The sequence below is a fragment of the Misgurnus anguillicaudatus genome, chromosome 2 (assembly GCF_027580225.2).
Source record: "Misgurnus anguillicaudatus chromosome 2, ASM2758022v2, whole genome shotgun sequence".
Classification (NCBI taxonomy): domain Eukaryota; kingdom Metazoa; phylum Chordata; class Actinopteri; order Cypriniformes; family Cobitidae; genus Misgurnus; species Misgurnus anguillicaudatus.
Genome location: NC_073338.2, coordinates 38,460,045 through 38,477,637, shown reverse-complemented (window position 1 = coordinate 38,477,637; position 17,593 = coordinate 38,460,045). Strand labels below are relative to the sequence as shown.

General features: G+C 35.4%; 5 protein-coding genes across 5 annotated transcripts in view; 3 read left to right on the top strand and 2 right to left on the bottom strand.

Annotated features, from left to right (window-relative positions):
• Positions 1 to 2,132, bottom strand: part of clstn2a (calsyntenin 2a) — a 363,118-nt gene extending 360,986 nt beyond the window's left edge. Inside the window, exon 1 of the mRNA XM_055203135.2 lies at positions 1,996 to 2,132. The gene's annotated coding sequence lies outside the window, so the exon portion shown is untranslated. The remainder of the gene's footprint in view (positions 1 to 1,995) is intronic.
• On the top strand, positions 2,095 to 4,771 carry rbp1.1 (retinol binding protein 1, cellular, tandem duplicate 1). Its single transcript, XM_055203141.2, has 4 exons — positions 2,095 to 2,311; positions 2,597 to 2,775; positions 3,366 to 3,467; positions 4,231 to 4,771. Exons 1-4 carry the CDS (start codon positions 2,239 to 2,241, stop codon positions 4,294 to 4,296), a joined length of 420 nt encoding a protein of 139 aa, XP_055059116.2. The 5' UTR covers positions 2,095 to 2,238; the 3' UTR covers positions 4,297 to 4,771.
• A 237-nt stretch (positions 4,772 to 5,008) lies between these two features.
• rbp1.2 (retinol binding protein 1, cellular, tandem duplicate 2) lies at positions 5,009 to 8,339 on the bottom strand. Its single transcript, XM_073855061.1, has 4 exons — positions 7,738 to 8,339; positions 7,392 to 7,572; positions 6,921 to 7,022; positions 5,009 to 6,833 (listed from the first exon to the last, which is right to left on the bottom strand). The coding sequence occupies exons 1-4, from the start codon at positions 7,836 to 7,838 to the stop codon at positions 6,774 to 6,776; spliced, it is 444 nt and encodes a 147-aa protein (XP_073711162.1). The 5' UTR covers positions 7,839 to 8,339; the 3' UTR covers positions 5,009 to 6,773.
• Positions 8,340 to 11,288: 2,949 nt separating this feature from the next.
• LOC129442838 (retinol-binding protein 2) lies at positions 11,289 to 13,921 on the top strand. The gene is made up of 4 exons (XM_055203133.2): positions 11,289 to 11,750; positions 11,849 to 12,027; positions 12,745 to 12,846; positions 13,031 to 13,921. Exons 1-4 carry the CDS (start codon positions 11,528 to 11,530, stop codon positions 13,082 to 13,084), a joined length of 558 nt encoding a protein of 185 aa, XP_055059108.2. The 5' UTR covers positions 11,289 to 11,527; the 3' UTR covers positions 13,085 to 13,921.
• Positions 13,922 to 14,775: 854 nt separating this feature from the next.
• Positions 14,776 to 17,282, top strand: rbp2b (retinol binding protein 2b, cellular). The gene is made up of 4 exons (XM_073855052.1): positions 14,776 to 14,939; positions 15,091 to 15,269; positions 16,643 to 16,748; positions 17,066 to 17,282. Exons 1-4 carry the CDS (start codon positions 14,867 to 14,869, stop codon positions 17,113 to 17,115), a joined length of 408 nt encoding a protein of 135 aa, XP_073711153.1. The 5' UTR covers positions 14,776 to 14,866; the 3' UTR covers positions 17,116 to 17,282.
• Positions 17,283 to 17,593: the final 311 nt, after the last annotated feature.

Here is a 17,593-nt window from a genome sequence, read left to right as displayed (position 1 = left end):
CATGCGGCGCTGCGCAGACCGATCGGCGGCTGACTTGAAGCAGTGCATTTTGGTTAGTACTTTTGTCCGACTTCAGCTGGCGCTGCAGGCACGTGACTGTGTCATATGGTTTTTAAGTACCGCGAGAGCGTTTCGAGAGTAGCCGGCTGGCTCAGCCGGTGCAGCTTCTCCAGAGCGGCTGCCCGGAGTTGTGATGACGTAACAGCTTTACTTGATTGGTCGCCTCATTGATGACAACGATCACGTGCGTTTCAAGTTTAATCCAACCTTTAGTTTCACTAATAAACATTATAAATTCATGTTTTAAAACAGGAAAAAACACTTTAATACCCTAAAATATGTTATATTGTGTCGTGTAATAAAATAAAAATGAAAATAACAAACTCTATTGGTACTTTAATAATATAGGCTTGTTTCCCGTTATTTTCGGGTATACAGTTTAAGCAGCAATTAAAATATTCGATATAAAATGTTTCTGGTTGCAACTTTTTATTAAAAGGTTTGTTTTTTATCAAATTCAGCATCTAATTCACTTCATTTGCGATTATAAACAAGGAAACACGGCGCACACGTCACTACGGCAAGCAGCAGGTGTCCGGCTTGACGGCTCCGTCTTCAGTTCCTCCCTCGACTGCAAGCGGCAAACCTCGCCGATCGGTCTGCGCAGCGCCGGGTGATCTCGAACACACCTAATCTGGACCTTCTGTTAATAGACCCGCCCCACACATACGCAACTCAGACAACAGGTGTGTTCGACTTCATGCGGCGCTGCGCAGACCGATCGGCGGCTGACTTGAAGCAGTGCATTTTGGTTAGTACTTTTGTCCGACTTAAGCTGGCGCTGCAGGCACGTGACTGTGTCATATGGTTTTTAAGTACCGCGAGAGCGTTTCGAGAGTAGCCGGCTAGCTCAGCCAGTGCAGCTTCTCCAGAGCGGCTGCCCGGAGTTGTGATGACGTAACAGCTTTACTTGATTGGTCGCCTCATTGATGACAACGATCACGTGCGTTTCAAGTTTAATCCAACCTTTAGTTTCACTAATAAACATTATAATTTCATGTTTTAAAACAGGAAAAACCACTTTAATATCCTTAAATATGTTATATTGTGTCGTGTAATAAAATAAAAATGAAAATAACATACTCTATTGGTATTTTAATAATATATGCTTGTTTCCCGTTATTTTCGGGTATACAGTATAAGCAGCAATTAAAATATTCGATATAAAATGTTTCTGGTTGCAACTTTTTATTAAAAGGTTTGTTTTTATCAAATTCAGCATCTAAGTCACTTCATTTGCGATTACAAACAAGGAAACACGGCGCACACGTCACTACGGCAAGCAGCAGGTGTCCGGCTTGACGGCTCCGTCTTCAGTTCCTCCCTCGACTGCAAGCGGCAAACCTCGCCGATCGGTCTGCGCAGCGCCAGATGATCTCGAACACACCTAATGATGTCGGTTAGTAGACACGCCCCTTTGTTAAAAGTATAGCTATTTTAATTCATCCACAATTAATTGTTTTGTACAAATCTTATTTCCACAATTCAAGATATTTTATTGGGTATTTACATAACAACCTAATTTTTTTATGTCACTGCCACTTCAATTTTCTCTCTTTTATTTTAGGTTTTAATGCTTTTTATCTTTCACAACTTTTTATTATTAAGGGAATAGGTCAATGGCAAGTCTACATGCCCCAAATCAGTTTTACGCAAGTGTTAGACTTAAAATGAATGAATAGAGGCTAGAAACAAGTTAATTGAAATGAATTGGATTGCAAAAGGCGATGTGTGCCAAAGTAAAGGTCATGTAAGCAAAAAAGCAATTTTTTACTTCAAAAACATTATAATGTAGATAAAGAAAGCTTTCTGTTATCCCTAAATCACAAATTAATGTCACACTTTATGCTCTAAGAATCTTAATGAGACATCCCATTCGAGAAATTATTTCTCAGTTAATTTAATCCAATGTGCATATTGTAAAGTGTCTCCTACCATTCATTAATCCATAAAGTTCTTGTACTTTGTGTTCTGAGTAAAACCCACGAACTGCGCCAATACTAACATTAAGCTTTGATTTGTATTAAACGTATAGTTTAACTAAACACGTGTTGTAATCAATCAGATATGGCGCAGAAATAAAACGCGGATTTTAATATGTGACGTGCACAGCACGAGGACGTGCTCGCGACCTTCAGCTCTTGGTTTTTGGTGACGAGGTGCCAAATAATACTCACAATGCCTGCAGATTATAACGGCTACTGGAAAATGATCTCCAATGACAACTTTGAAGAGTATTTAAAAGCTCTTGGTAAGTGTGTTATGAATGACGATTCACAAATTCGCTTTGGTCAAGATGATTCGTTTGTTCGATATCATTCGGCGCTGCGCAAACATTTCGTCGAAGTAACGCGAGAACAATTTGAAAGCGTTTGGAGCACTCCGCTCTCGAATGACTCTCGCGGTAGTTTGATTTCATACGTCGATCGGCTGCGCAGAATCGCATGTAATCGACCTCACTCTTAACAGAAATGAAACCTTACATTTTCTTAATGTTGTTTATTTTATTTCATTCTCCCTACCCCAATTCTTGAAGATGTCAACGTTGCTATCCGGAAAATTGCCATCTTGTTAAAACCTGATAAAGACATCACTCAGAATGAAGATTACTTTAAAATTAAAACTATCAGCATCTTCAGAGACTATGATATGGAATTTGTGGTTGGTCAGGAGTTTGAAGAAGACCTGGGCCCAGTTGATGGCAGGAAATGTATGGTAAGTGAAACAGTTTTCCTTTCATGCAATAATGTATGAATCCAGCAATATGAGTCACTGACAAGAAAACTGACATCAGTTATATTGTTTGTATACTGCTTTACTTCAATCTTTGGCCAAGACAATGGCTTCAATAGCTTTATTTGATCTATTTTTGCATGAATGACTTTATAAGGAAAGTACAGTAAGACATTTAAAAGTATTTAAATATAAAGTCAAATCTACATCGAAAGAAAATCTTTATTAATATTTCTTTAACTTTTTAGGCCATTGATGGTTTTTCTACTCATTTATCAAAAGGCGTTTTTTTGTCTTGCATAAAATTATTATTATTATTATTATTATTATTTTGAAAGAGTAGAACGAGCTGGATAAAATTTCACACACTATTAAATAATATTTTATATATTTTTAAGGCTTCAAGGGATTCAATAATCACTTAAGACCTTTAAATTCACATGCAAAGCAGCGCTGGGGCAAATAATAACTTATTGTTAACTCTGTATCTACTGTTTGTTTTGTAGTTGTTGTTCTCATGAATCCATACCTGTATTCAGTGTGTTTCTACTTTGGTTCACTTCATTTCACAGACCACCATCACCTGGGATGGAGATAAGTTGGTGTGTGTACAGAAAGGAGAGGTTGAAGGCAGGGGCTGGACCCATTGGATTAATGGAGATGAACTTCACTTGGTACCTGCTAAATATACATCTAAAACATTTTTCTTTATACATATACATTAGCCGCCTGTTTACCAAGTGCTTTTTATTCTTGGAAATCTGCTTGTACAGTGAATTCTTATAAAATATATGTTCATTTAGGCATAGGCTATCTAATTGAATCCCTTACTGGTTATTAAGGGCTCACTGTTTGGTGTTTAGTGGATTTAAAGCTATTGTGCGATTGAACTCATTTGAAATGATAACGGCAGATGTTAGACCACATCTGTGTGTTGTTGTGGATTAGTATTACCCCTAACTTGAAGGCTGGAAACTAAGTCTGTTGAAGATGTGTGTAAGTGCAGTACTGCCACCTGTTGGTAGTAAAACAGAATTTGCCCGAAGGATTTTGGCTGCTAGTGCACAGGTTACAGGTGTCACTGTTTTGACTTTGGACTATCCCTGTGTCTCTGCATAGAAATTATATTGCAGGCTGTTTCAAAAATGTGGTTCCTTTAAAAACAGGCAATTTGGCACAAATGTTTTATGCATCTTTAAATATTTTATAAGAATTCTGATATGCATTACTGTATAACCTAAAGTAAGGCTAAATTTTCAAGTTAAAAGCTATTCTAATCACTCATTCGCTGTTCTGATTATATATATATATATAGATAGATAGATAAGGTAAAGCTTTGATATTATAATTGTTGTTATCAGAGATTGTTTGATGAATACATTGAATCGGGTCAACAATATCCATTTGGTTCCTTTTTAAAATCTATTTCTTGTGCAGGAGCTCAGAGCGGCTGGAGTTGTCGGCAAGCAGGTCTTCAAGAAGTCTCAAAGCTACTCTTTGTAGCAGTGCCTCCTGCTGGAGAAGACCGAAACAACCACCCTATACACATCCGTCACCATTGATCCATCCTCTTGTTCATCAAAAAATTGTCTTTCTCCCTGAAGGATTTTACGTGTGCCTTTCTGGACATCATAAGACATGGTTTGCTTGAAGCAATTATTATTGCTGTTATCATGCAGGCCTGTTAAATGTATGTGTGTGGGGGTTTGATATGTTGTAGTGCTATAGATTTAGCTCCTTTACTGCACACTTAAAACAACCCATGAGGAGAGAAGACTGGTCTTGATCCCACACTAAATCACGGTCTTCTACTAAAAGGCCTGAGGATGATGAATGAGAGGATAATGTACAGTAAGAGTTAAGCTACTGCTGCATCTCTTCAAGGGGATTCTGACAGACTCGCACACAGAGCAAACTCTATGTACAGGATGTGTGCTAGGAGTGTGTTGTGAAACAAATAAAAAAAATTAACAAATTAGCTGTTGGTGCATTTTTATTTTTAAGCAAATTCAAGTAAACTTTTACTTTAACACATGTGGGTGTTGTTGACACATGATTTTATATTTGACACAAATAAATTAATCAGGGCACCTATTATGCAAAATACACTTTAGCAAGGTGTTTAGTCATAATGTGTTTTGGCAGTGCGTGAAACACAACCACCCTACAATGAAAAAATCCACCTTCTCCTTGTTCTTTAATCCCCATTAAACCATTAGCAATGCCGTTTTGATTCTCTTATCAATGTGAGGTCACAAAGATAAAGCCACCCACACTAACAGTCCTTCATTTCCATAATTAAAATCTATAGCAGAATAAAAGTTTTTGTTTACATCATGTGTGTGAACTGTATATAATAATTATGTATAGATAAATGCACACACATGCATGTATATATTTATGAAATATTTACATGTGTACATGCAATTGTATATTACTGTATAATTTAATTTATATATAAGTACTTGATATATAAATATATATTATTTCTTAAAATTATACATGCATGTGTGCATTTATATATACATAATTATTATACACAGTTCACAAACATATATGATGTAAACAAAAACTTTTATTATGCTATAGATTAATCGTGATTCATCATTATGCAATTCTTTCAGAAAAACTGGGAGTTTTTTGTGATTGTTGTGGGCAAATCCTTGATCTTGCGGCACGTTTCTTTTAAAAACGCGATGGAATATGCGGGATATTTGGGTGATTCTCACGAAAACTTGGTTTTAAAAATGTCAAGCATGAAAATGTAAAAATTGCTTAAATTTACTTTTTTCCCACCAGACATTGAAGTAAATGGTTCATGTGCTTGGTCACTCAAAATCAAACTTTATTAAAATTCTGTATGTGTGCTTAAACTGTTCTCAAAAAGAGTTGCGGAGGATGAGAACATCAGGCATGGACACATCATTTTCCTAATTTTTCTTCATTATTATTATACATGAATATTCAGTAAATATTTTTTCTGTCATCTAAAGTAGTCTAGCAAAACATCAATTTATTTTTTTCTTAATATTTTTGTGTAAATTTGATTAAATTACAACATAACGCATGTTCAAACACAGCCGGACATATTGCGGTAATGAGAATTTCAGCAGAAAATGAGATAAAATTTACAATTATAAATTCTTATGTTGAAATCACACATTTTGCAAGGTAGAACACAGTATTCTGTTAATTCTGATGCTTTTTAATAGTGCCGTGGTGTTTCAATGGTTTCGTGAGAATCACCCATTTATGTAATAATTTTAATACAATGAAATTGCGGGAACTTGCAAAAACTGCGTGAACCTGCAGAAACTGTTTGCAGCTTTTGCAGCTTTTCATTGATGGTCACGTCGCATAATTACGTCACTTCCTAACATTCCCATGACAACAGGGGACACAGCTGCGCATGTGTAAAGTAAATGCAATGTTTTTCTATTTTTTGCTAAGATATGACTTTTTGCTACGAAAATGCGGGGATTATGAAATCATGCAAGCCCCGCATATTTTGCGAGCAGAAATTTGTATTTAAAAAATGCGGCCCCCGCATAAATATGCTGACTTTGGCTATTATGCACTGAATCATGTGATCGCATAATCGCGTTTTTCTGGAGGGACTATGCACTGCTAATTTGAACTGAAAGCGCTCACTGTCTGTTTATAAGGAAGTGAGGAGCTATAGCTCATTTGCATTTAAAGGTACAGGCATTAAAACGCGTTTTTTGCCCATATCCAAATAGGGGCATTTTAGACACGCTATAATAAATGATCTGTGGGGTATTTTGAGTTGAAACTTCACAGGCACATTCTGTGCAAACCTGAGACTTAGATTACATCTTGTAAAAATGCCATAATAGGTGCCCTTTAAATAATGAAACATTTGCACTTGAACCATGAAACAACAATGACTAATATAGATGGGCAGCAAACTCTCATTTACAACAAAGTACTTCACTAAAGATTCAAATTTAAAGGCACGTTCAGTCGATCACTTGTTTCTTGTAAACCTGTTTACACACCACTCCACATGCTTGCATCTCCTGAATTGTAAAAATAAAAAGGCATTAAAAGGCTTGTTAATACACGAAGACATCAATTATTTGAACACTGCCATCTTACAAACTTACCACATGTAACTCGTCCCCTTTTACCCACTGGGTCCAGCCCCTTCCTTCCTTCTCTCCTTTCTGCACGCATACCAGTTTGTCTCCCTCCCAGGTTACCATTGTCTACAAGAAAATAACAAACTAAGGAAAGTTATGACCCGGAGTTGACCGGCAATTTGCAGACAGATCAGAAAATTAATTTTACTTTAATTTTACACTCCGAATATGCAAAACACTGCAGTAACATTCCTAATTCTAGTTGACTTAATGTCCCCAGAGCACCAGGTGTTTGAGGTATTAGTCAAAAACCCACATGGATTATAGTTTCATTAGGTCATTGTATGTAAATCTTAATCTGATCCTGTTTACTGACATAGTTACAGTCATTTATCACAGAAACCCGAGACACGCAATTCTAGTCATATAAGAATAAATGACGTATTTAGTCCAATACATTTATGGTCAGTAACATGATATAAGCAGGTAACTTACCATACATTTCCTGTCATCAATACCAGTCAAATCCTCCTCAAACTCTTTTCCAACATCAAACTCCATGTGGTAATTCCTAAAGGTGGTGAGAGTCTTGATATTAAAATGGTCACCGTTCTGAACAATCTCCTTATCAAAGATGAGATAACTGGCAATTTTTCTGATGACAATATTCACATCTGAAAGTTAAATAGATATGAATCTGGTCAACCGTAGCTTATTTTGGTGCCAAGTAAAAAATATAAGCATGTGTTTCATTTACAAATAAAACAATGTAGAAGACCATCTTAAAAAACAAATTAATTAAAATGAGCGTAATAAATAAATAGATGGATAAGTAATTCCTAATGCTTCCATGTATTCATCAAAGTTTCCATTGCTTGTCATTTTCCAGTATCCATTCATGTCTGCGGAAGACGTATTTGTTGCCTTCCTTGTTTCTCCCATGTCAGAGCTTGAAGAGAGTCTCAAAGCACGGGGCAAGTTGTAATCCTAAAGCCAATTAGGGCCTTTGGATTACCTCAGAGAGCATTCAGTCATGTGGTGAGACTTCTGTTGTATGTGTTTTGCTTTAATCACAGGACTGAATTCTAATGCTCGATGCATCTCGTGAATCTCTGTCAAGCGTTGCATGGGAACAGATGTGTCGGCTTACAGTTGTTTGGGATTTTTGGTATGCCAGCAGTATAATCTCAATGCTGTCAAACAGGGTGTCTTGATTCTAAGAGAGAGAGAGAGAGAGAGAGCAAGAATTGTTTACTGCACAAAAATGAGGTATACAGCTGTCAGTAATGATGCAAGTCTTGTTTCAGGTTCAGTGTGACATGCAGTGAAATGCTTGGTACAACTCTCAGCAGTCTGCACAGTATACAATAAAATGGTAACACTGTAAAATAAGGCTGTTTTTGTTAACATTAGTCAATGCATTGGATTGACTGAACAGTGGCACAATGGCTCACAATGGCTGGGGTCCTTCTGTGTGCAGTTTGCATGTTCTCCTTTGCTGCGTCCGAAACCGCCTACTACATACTATATAGTACGCGAAAAGCAGTAGGCGAGGCGAGTAGTATGGCCGAATACATAGTATTCGAAAAACAGTATGCGAAAAATACCCGGATGACCTACTACTTCCGGTTAGATTTTGCAGCGTGCATACGATGGACGCTTCACTATCCCATGATGCCCCGGACGAGGAGTTATCCAACGAAGAAGAAGAGGCACGCGGCTGTTTTCGCGCTGAAATGACATGACGTGATGACGACGCATGTCACGTGATGTAGCAACATGGCGGATGTAGTACGTCCGAATCTCATTCATACTACCAGGATTCATACTATACAGTACCTACTGTTTAATGCCAAGTAAGTAGGTACTTCATCTAATTCAGTACCTACTATATGCGGTTTCGGACGCAGCCCTTGTTTCAGTGCGGGTTTACCCTGGGTACCCTGGTTTCCACCCACAGGCCAAAAATGTTCATTAATGGATTAACTAATGTTAACAAATAAAACTATATTGTAGTGTTATGGAAATGACATAGATAATATAAATAGAAAGAAATCTAACATTTAAAGAGCAACTATTGTCCGATTCACGATTTTACATTTCCTTTGGTGTGTAGGTGTGTACAGGTATAAGTACATGTTAATGATATGCAAAAGGTACAAACCCCAAAGTAAATGATGACGCGAGTTATCGTTTCCAACGTAAATCTCTTTTCTTGGACTACAACAAACATACGGATTGTAGGCAACAATTTACTTCCTGGGATCGTTGACGTGGACAAGACCGACATTATCATAATTCCTCCTGCTTCAGACTCACTCCTGTTAGCATTGCATTGTGACCAAATCTTTCAAACATGGTTAAGAGTGTCACATTTTTGGCCGACATCAGAGGTATTCAAGCCAATCACAACGTACAGATTAGCTGGCCAATCAGGCAAACAGCGCTTTTCACATCGATGAGTTTTGTACAAAGAGAAGAGAAAAGCAGTATATCTGGAGCTACAAAAATGTACGGTATGTTGAAAATAATGTGTTTTTTTAACCATAAACCATGCAAACACATTGTATTACACCAAATACACAAAATAATGTTTTTTAGCAATGAAATAGGTGCACTTTAGGAAAATCAGGATTATGATCATTATATAAATTACACAACACAAAACAGAATTACATAATTAGAGAAAGAAGAAATATATGTACATATACTGTGAAAAGGTTCCGTAGAGATTGCGGCTGGGTTGCCGGTAACTTACCGTAGATTTAAATTTATGTTTTTTACTGGCAACATTTTGTTCAAAGTTAAATGAACATTAAACATTTACAAGTCTTTGTCTCTACAGAGCAAAACTAAAAAAACAGGATCAAGCAAAACATTCTTGGAAACAAAATCTGAAGCAAAAAACAGAAAAATGATTTCTGGTTCCCAGAATGCTTTGCATGAGGCTGTTACTGTATAGTTTTATTCTGTAAAGATAAAGACTTGTTAATATTTAAAATTTATTTAACTTTGAACAAACTCTTGCCAGTAAATAACATAAATTGAAATCCACGGCAAATTACCGGCAACCCAGCTGCAGTAACATTGCAATTTCTACAGATTTTTTTTACAGTGTACCTATATGAATATGCACATAATGATGGATGCAGAACTGGACAGAGCTGGTGATATGCACATTGTGCAAGGTATAAAAATGTAGTTGTGTGGTATGCAGTGACCTGTAACAGCTGATGTTACACCTGTAGATGTATGATCATCAGAAAAAATGGTATAAAGAGGTCCCATTCTGTCACAGGGGCAGTACCCTTCAAAATGTTCCTAATATGTACAGATACAGATATTTATTTGGTACCAGTATGTAAATGCTGGGTTATTTTCAACTGTTGGGTTAAATTACCCAGAAAATGTTTATATTTGACCCAGCAATGGATTAAAACAACCCAGTATTTTGAAATGAAATTACAACCCAACTAGCTGGGTTCATCCCGTTCTGACCCAATTTTTTGACAGCATTTTTTAGAGTGTACCTAACATGCACGCTTTGGTACTAATACTTACCTCTGAGGTACGAATACGAACTCTTTAGGTGCCTAGGTGTACTTTTTAAAATGGTGCTCCAGTGACAGCTAGACCTTCATTTCATCATATTTTCTGGCAGTGAATAATATAGTACTTCTTTATGTGTGGTGTTGTGAACACTAAAGTCTAGTGTTTGTATTGATATTGTCGTGGTTTTGGACATTCTCTCTGTTTTAGCCACCAGCGTGTGGAAACTTTTCCCTGACCACAAAACAAACTGCCAACAAAGTGTTTTATGTTGCCTTCCTGACTATAAATTATTATTGAAGTGTTTATGGTGAAATTCATACTATGACTGCACGACAGGAAACGCAGCAGTCTATTTTTGTGATGTTATTTTCTGATCGAACCAAAACTGACTTTGCAGGTGTTGAGCGCTTTTTGTGGTATTAAAATCTGCCCACGTTTCAATTCATTACTAATTTATTACTCACATAAGGTAAACAAATAACAAATACATATCAGAGTCACGGCAAGGCTGGCATTGATGAAGTGGAATACCTTTAACTATACCTTTGACACATACAAAAGGATAATACCTAAAATATTATTCCTTGCCTGTACTGAAGACTGCATGGGAATTTTAAGATAAAGCTGACTCGTGCACTTTGTGGTGACAGAATAAAGTGTAGCCGTTGGGCATGCTGATCCTCCGAACATCAAACCCTTAACACAGCCCTTGTTCTTTCTGACATATCTTTTTGTACTTATCATGGCTAACAAAAGAGTCCAAATATAGATGTTTTCTGATCATGTAAATTAAAATGAAATACAAGTACAAATACCCTATATGTTCCTCACGCGTTCCCATTCTACTATGCTTTCGTTTCTGTAATCAACATGTCAAAACAGACAGATAAGCTATTACACAGCATGGTAATATCATAGTATTTTTTGAAATAGAGATTAAAAATTGTGGTGCTTATGCAGTAAAATGCGGTTCTTTGTTTCTTGGGAATATGTGCATGTAGAGTATGACTGCGTATGTAAATGTGTTTTTGCATGCCTCTCATAGTTTATCTATTCTACCTTAGTATTTTGCATATTGTATGGTCAAAACTCAGCAGATTCATAAATCTTGTCAACTAAATGTTATCATTTTTCTGCCCTCTCCCTTTTTTGCAAATGTTCGGTGGAGCATAAAAGATTCAGTGGACTGTGCTTCCTTGATCTGGAAACACGGATCTCATTGTACAATCATGCCTACAGATTTAAGTGGCAATTGGGAGCTGGAGTCAAATGAATTTATTGAGAATTATCTCAAAGCTCTGGGTAAGATTGGATCCACTATTTATATTTTAATTCAAATAAATAACAAGGATTTTCTTATTATTTTAGATTTCTCAAATTAAAAATCTTTTCTGCCACAGATATTGACTTTCCTGTCCGTAAGGTTGCTTCACATCTTAGTCCAAACAAGATCATTATACAGGATGGGGACAACTTTGTGATAAAGACACACAGCACCTTTAAGACCTATGAGTTCAGCTTTACTGTTGGAGTTGAAACGGATGAATTTACGAAGGGACTTGACAACCGGATGCTAAAGGTACATTTGTTTTATTAAATAGTTTTAATTTTTTATGTTATTTAACCGCCAGCTATGGCTTGTTGGACAGCTTTATCACACACACTCAAAGATTTCTTTAAGTAATCTCAACAAACAATAATTTAGTTCATTTTACAAAAGAAGTTTAAGTAAACTCAACAAACCTTATAGAGCTTAATTGTACATAAAAAATGTAATTAGTGATGACAAATTTTTTTTAATAATGCCATTTTATAAACTCCACCCCCTCTAATTAGAATTTAATAAGTCCATAACTTTATTGACTCATACTTGGCAACTTATTACTCACGTACCTATCTTATGGTGCTACAGAGGGTGACAGAACAACAATTACCCATAATACACTGCAAAATCCTCAGCCAATGAGATGTAAGTCTGCATTGGTTTTATTAATCTGTTACTTTTATGCAACAATGTTATGTTGGCTGAACAAATAAGTGTTAAGTAAAGCTGACAAGACACACTTTTTGTTGAATGAACTAGATTAAATGAAGTTCACATTGTTAAATAGATTTTTTTTTAAGTAATCACAACATGAAATGCTTAAGTAAAATTGGCAAAAGTGAAAGTTCATTTTATTTGAGTGCAGCTTTTCATCTGACAACTTAAACAGTTGTTTTTATGGGAATAACAGCTACAAACAGAAGAAAACAATGCCTTTTTCCAGGTGTTTACAATATTTTTACATGTTCACAGACTGTGGTTACCTGGGAAGGGGAAAAACTGGTGGCCAGACAGAAAGGTGAGAAGGCAAATCGTGGATGGAAACACTGGATATTAGGAGACAAGCTTTATCTGGTGAGCATTCATATTCCACCAACAATAAAATTTTCACAATACACAAATAAGTTTTGTTTTATATTTTAACGCTAAAATCTAACAATGTAATAATAAAGGTATGCCACCTGACAGGTGTTGTTGTGCCTAATATGCGTTGCATTTCCAAGTGATAAGCTTGACATCATGCTCATTTCTCTCGTAGGAGTTAACATGTGAAGATGCGCTGTGCTATAAAGTGTACAGAAGAAAAAGCTAGCGGGCACTCCAAACTGTTATGTGTTTCATTGTCACTTTTATTTTTATGTGAGCAGACAAGCTATGTGATAATTTTCTTGGAAAATTCACTGACAATGTGCGACTTACACTTCTATATGTTTGTATGTCATGCTGTCTCAATAAAGCCACAACAATATGGGTCTCACTTTTTTGTTTGTGTAGCTGAAACTGCAAATGTGATAGCTTCTCTAATTCTCCCAACAAAGATGCTCATAAAACAATATGCAACATGACCTTTATGGTTTACATAACGTAAGTCTCAGTAAAAAACACACCTTTGACATAATTAAAGTTTGAAACTAAAGTTATATTTGGGGCCCATGCAAAGAGCATTTACACACATGATATGGCTTCTGTTGTGCATTTGTTGTTTTTACAGGAGCAAATTGTAATGCACAATGCATCTCATAAACCTCAGTCAACCATTACATGTGAATAGACAGATGTGTCAGCTTGTAATTGTTGGGATTTTCAGTCTGCCAGCAGCACACTCACAATAGAGGTGTTGACTTTACTAAAATAAGGTGTACAGCTGTTTATATTGGAGTCAGTCATGTGTTGCCGTTCAGACTAAATTGTTATTGAAGTGTTTATGGAGAAATTTAGATGATATACCGCAGACGCAGAAGTCTATTTCTTTATACCTGTCTTTATACTGATTCATCAATGTCATTAAGAAACACCAAACTAAATTGATTTTAATAATAGTTTTCTATTTGCTTTATTACTTTGATTATTATTTTCCAAAATTCATTTTTATAATGTAGAATTAAATTATAAAATGGCATACACAGTTCACAAGAATAACAGAGGTTCACAAGAATAACAGAGGTTCACAAGAAATAAAAGGCAAGATGTTATTTATCTGTGTTCATTCTGATTTCATACTGCTTCATCTTTCTAGTCTGTTTTGAAGACAGCATGGATTATTTAAAATAAAGCTGAGTCACTATGTGGTGACAGAATAAAGTGTAGCCTTTGGGCATGCAGATCCTCTGAACATCAAACGCTGGAAACAGCCCTTGTTCTTCCTGACATATTTTTTGGTACTTATCGTGTCTTCCGAGCACAACAATAGGACCTAAATATAATTTCTCTGATCACACGAATGAATATAAAATACAATGACACATGTGCTCCCCATCCCAACTACCCACTTAACCCTTTCTCTGGCACCAGCATTGCAGTGTGTGGTTTATGTAAGAAGTCAAAAATGTGGTAGTTTTTAAATAGGGCTGTCAAAAGATGAATCACGATTAATTGCATACAAAATAAAAGTTTGTAAATAAATAAATAAATAAATAAATAAAATATGTACATAAATAACATTTCTCTTAGATTTATATTACATAATAATTACACACAACACACATACAAATGTATTATTCAAACACAAACTTTTATTTTGTATGCAATCAATCGTGATTCATCTTTTGACAGCCCTATTTTAAGACATGATAGCATGGTAATAATATGGTTTTCTTTAAATCATCTGACCATTCTTCTCAAGCAAGAAATAAGAAAAATTATGGTGCTTTGTTGAGAGGGCCAACATGTGTTTTTCTATGCCTCTTGTAGGCAAGCTTCCTTTGTTTACATATTATATATATTGTTTGCTGATTCTCATCCCATTCGGTCAGAGAGCTCTCTAATCTTTGTCTGCCCTCTCCCCTCATTGTGAATGGCCGGTGGAGTATAAAAGCTTCATCTCTGGACCTGCAATACCAACAATACTCAAAAGTCCCGAGCTTACTGCACAGTCATGCCTGCAGACTTCAATGGAAGGTGGGAGATGGAGTCAAACGATAATCTTGAAAATTACCTTAAAGCACTGGGTAAGCCAGTTTACATCAACTAAGTAGAAATAAAAAATGTTTTATTGATATATTAATTAAATAATTCTTATAATAAAAAACAATTCACATGGTAACATTACATGTGATACTACAGTAATTGTGGTTACAACTGGATCATTTTTTGCCACAGATGTTGAATTTCCCATCCGCAAAATTGCTCCTCATCTCAGGCCGGCAAAAATCATTAGCCAGGATGGAGACAACTTTGTGATAAAGACACAGAGCACCTTTAAAACCTTTGAATTGACCTTTACTATCGGAGTTGAAAAGGAAGAATTTACTAAGGGATTTGACAACCGGTCAATAAAGGTTGGTTGAAAAGGGTTTTTACTATGAATATCTATAAATGTTATTTAACCTGCAGTTCCTCCAGTTTTAAACTGTTGGACATGAGCTCAGTCAGTTCTGTTCAATGATAAACTACAGTAAAACAAACAGTATCGACTTTCACCCAAAAGGACAAAATACACTGACAGACTTTTTTTCTGTGTCATCTGAAAACCTTAAAGGGCACATATCACAAGACTTTAAGATGTAACATAAATATTTGGTCTCCAGTCTCCAGAGTACATATATAAAGTTTTAGCTCAAAATACCGTAGATAATTTATTATAGCATGTTAAAATTGCCACTTTGTAGGTGTGAGCAAAAATGTGCTGTTTTGGGTCCTTTTAAATGCAAATAAGCTGATCTCTGCACTAAATGGCAGGGTTGTGGTTGGGTAGTACAGGTATTATCCCCATCTGACATCACAGGGGGAGCTAAATTTCAATGATTTATTTTTTTCACATGCTTGCAGAGAACGGTTTACCAAAAATAAGTATTTGGCCCATGACAGAATCTGCTAAAATTGTCAAGTTTTCATGTTTCCTATTCTAGTTTTAAGAGGTGGAAACATAAGCATGTGTCTTACAAAAAAGTACAATGTTATATAATAATCACATTTTAAAAAACTAAATAAAATTCACAAATTTAAAGTTTAGATAACTGTAGCAGTTAAATTTTTTAATGGATTTGGATTCAATTGATGCCACTACAGTACCTTTGAATTTAAATTACCTTTAATTACCTTTATGTACAATATTTTAAATATTTTAAAGCATATTAAAAATTTAAGTATATTCATATTTAATATTAATGGATACAAAACCAGTATTTCTTTTTTAGTTCATATTGCATGAACATATAAGAACACCAACACATTTTAGACAATTATTATTAACCAGGTTTAGGAAATGGTGTAAGAGTGTGCTTTTATGTTAATTTTTGTAGTTACTACTTAAACTTTTTGGTAAAGTTTTATTAACTTTATGTCTTAAAAACAGTGTAGCCTACTGTATGGGCTTTAAAATGCCAATTAATAAACATCCTATTAAACCATAGATCAAATATGAATAAGACGTTTTAATAAAAATAAAATGGTAACATTTTACAATAAGGTTGTATTTGTTCATGCATTATTTAACATGAACTATTAATGAACAATACAGAATTTATTCATCTTAGTTCATGTTAATTTACTTACTAATACATTTATAAACGTTAGTTAATGCACAATAAACTAACAACACGAACAATTGTATTGTGCATGAACGTAAAAGGGGAGTGATTTGTAAAATATGCGCATGTGAATAAACAGAACAGAACTATTCCAGGTATTTACCAGTTTAAAATATTCACAGACTGTGGTCAACTGGGAAGGGGACAAACTGGTGGCCACACAAAATGGTGAAAAGGCAAATCGCGGATGGAAACACTGGATAGAAGGAGACAAACTTCACCTGGAGAGCATTAATAATAATAAACATGTCCAAATCAAACATCACAGAATTATGTACTAATACACAAAACGTCACAGTTTTTATTTCTCAGTTATATAATAGCTGGATTGTGCATTAAGGTCATTGGTTTGAACTCCAGGGAACACTTAACATAATGACAAATGAATATATTAGGCTATAGATTCAATTAAATGCACATTGAAAAAAGCGTCTACCAAATATATAATGAAAACGTACGCCACAAAGTGGATGCTATTGCACCCTTAATAAGCGTGCATTGCACTAAGCTTGTTTTGACATTATTATCATTCTATTTACAGGAGATGACATGTGAAGACGTGGTGTGCCATCAAGTGTTCAAAAGAAAAGAGTAGCAGATTTAACACTAATTGTAATGTGCTTTATTGTAATTTTTATTTTGCTGTATATTTGACAGGTGTAATAGCTTCAGCAAGATATGAACTGACAGTGTGCTTTTTAATGACTTTTAACCCTTCTGTGTAATGTTTTTCCTTTTGTCTAATTAAATATAGGTCTCACATTTCTATATTATGTGTATGAAGAAAAAAACTGTCTGTCTTTTTGTTTCTCTCTTATACACGGAGAGGCTTAAAAACCAACGCAACAATCTATTTGTTGCTCTGTTACAGGTTGCATAAACTTCTAGCCTTAAAAGTTAGTCATGCATTATTTAGACTGATCATAACGGGTTTAAGTATGTTACATGAAAAGGTAGAATGGTCTAATTTAAATTCAAATAGTAAGACTGATTAGCCCTCACTAATTGCTCATAAGTCTTAACTTCACAGTTATGTTTATGCAACCTGCCACTGGTTTATATGACATCACTAA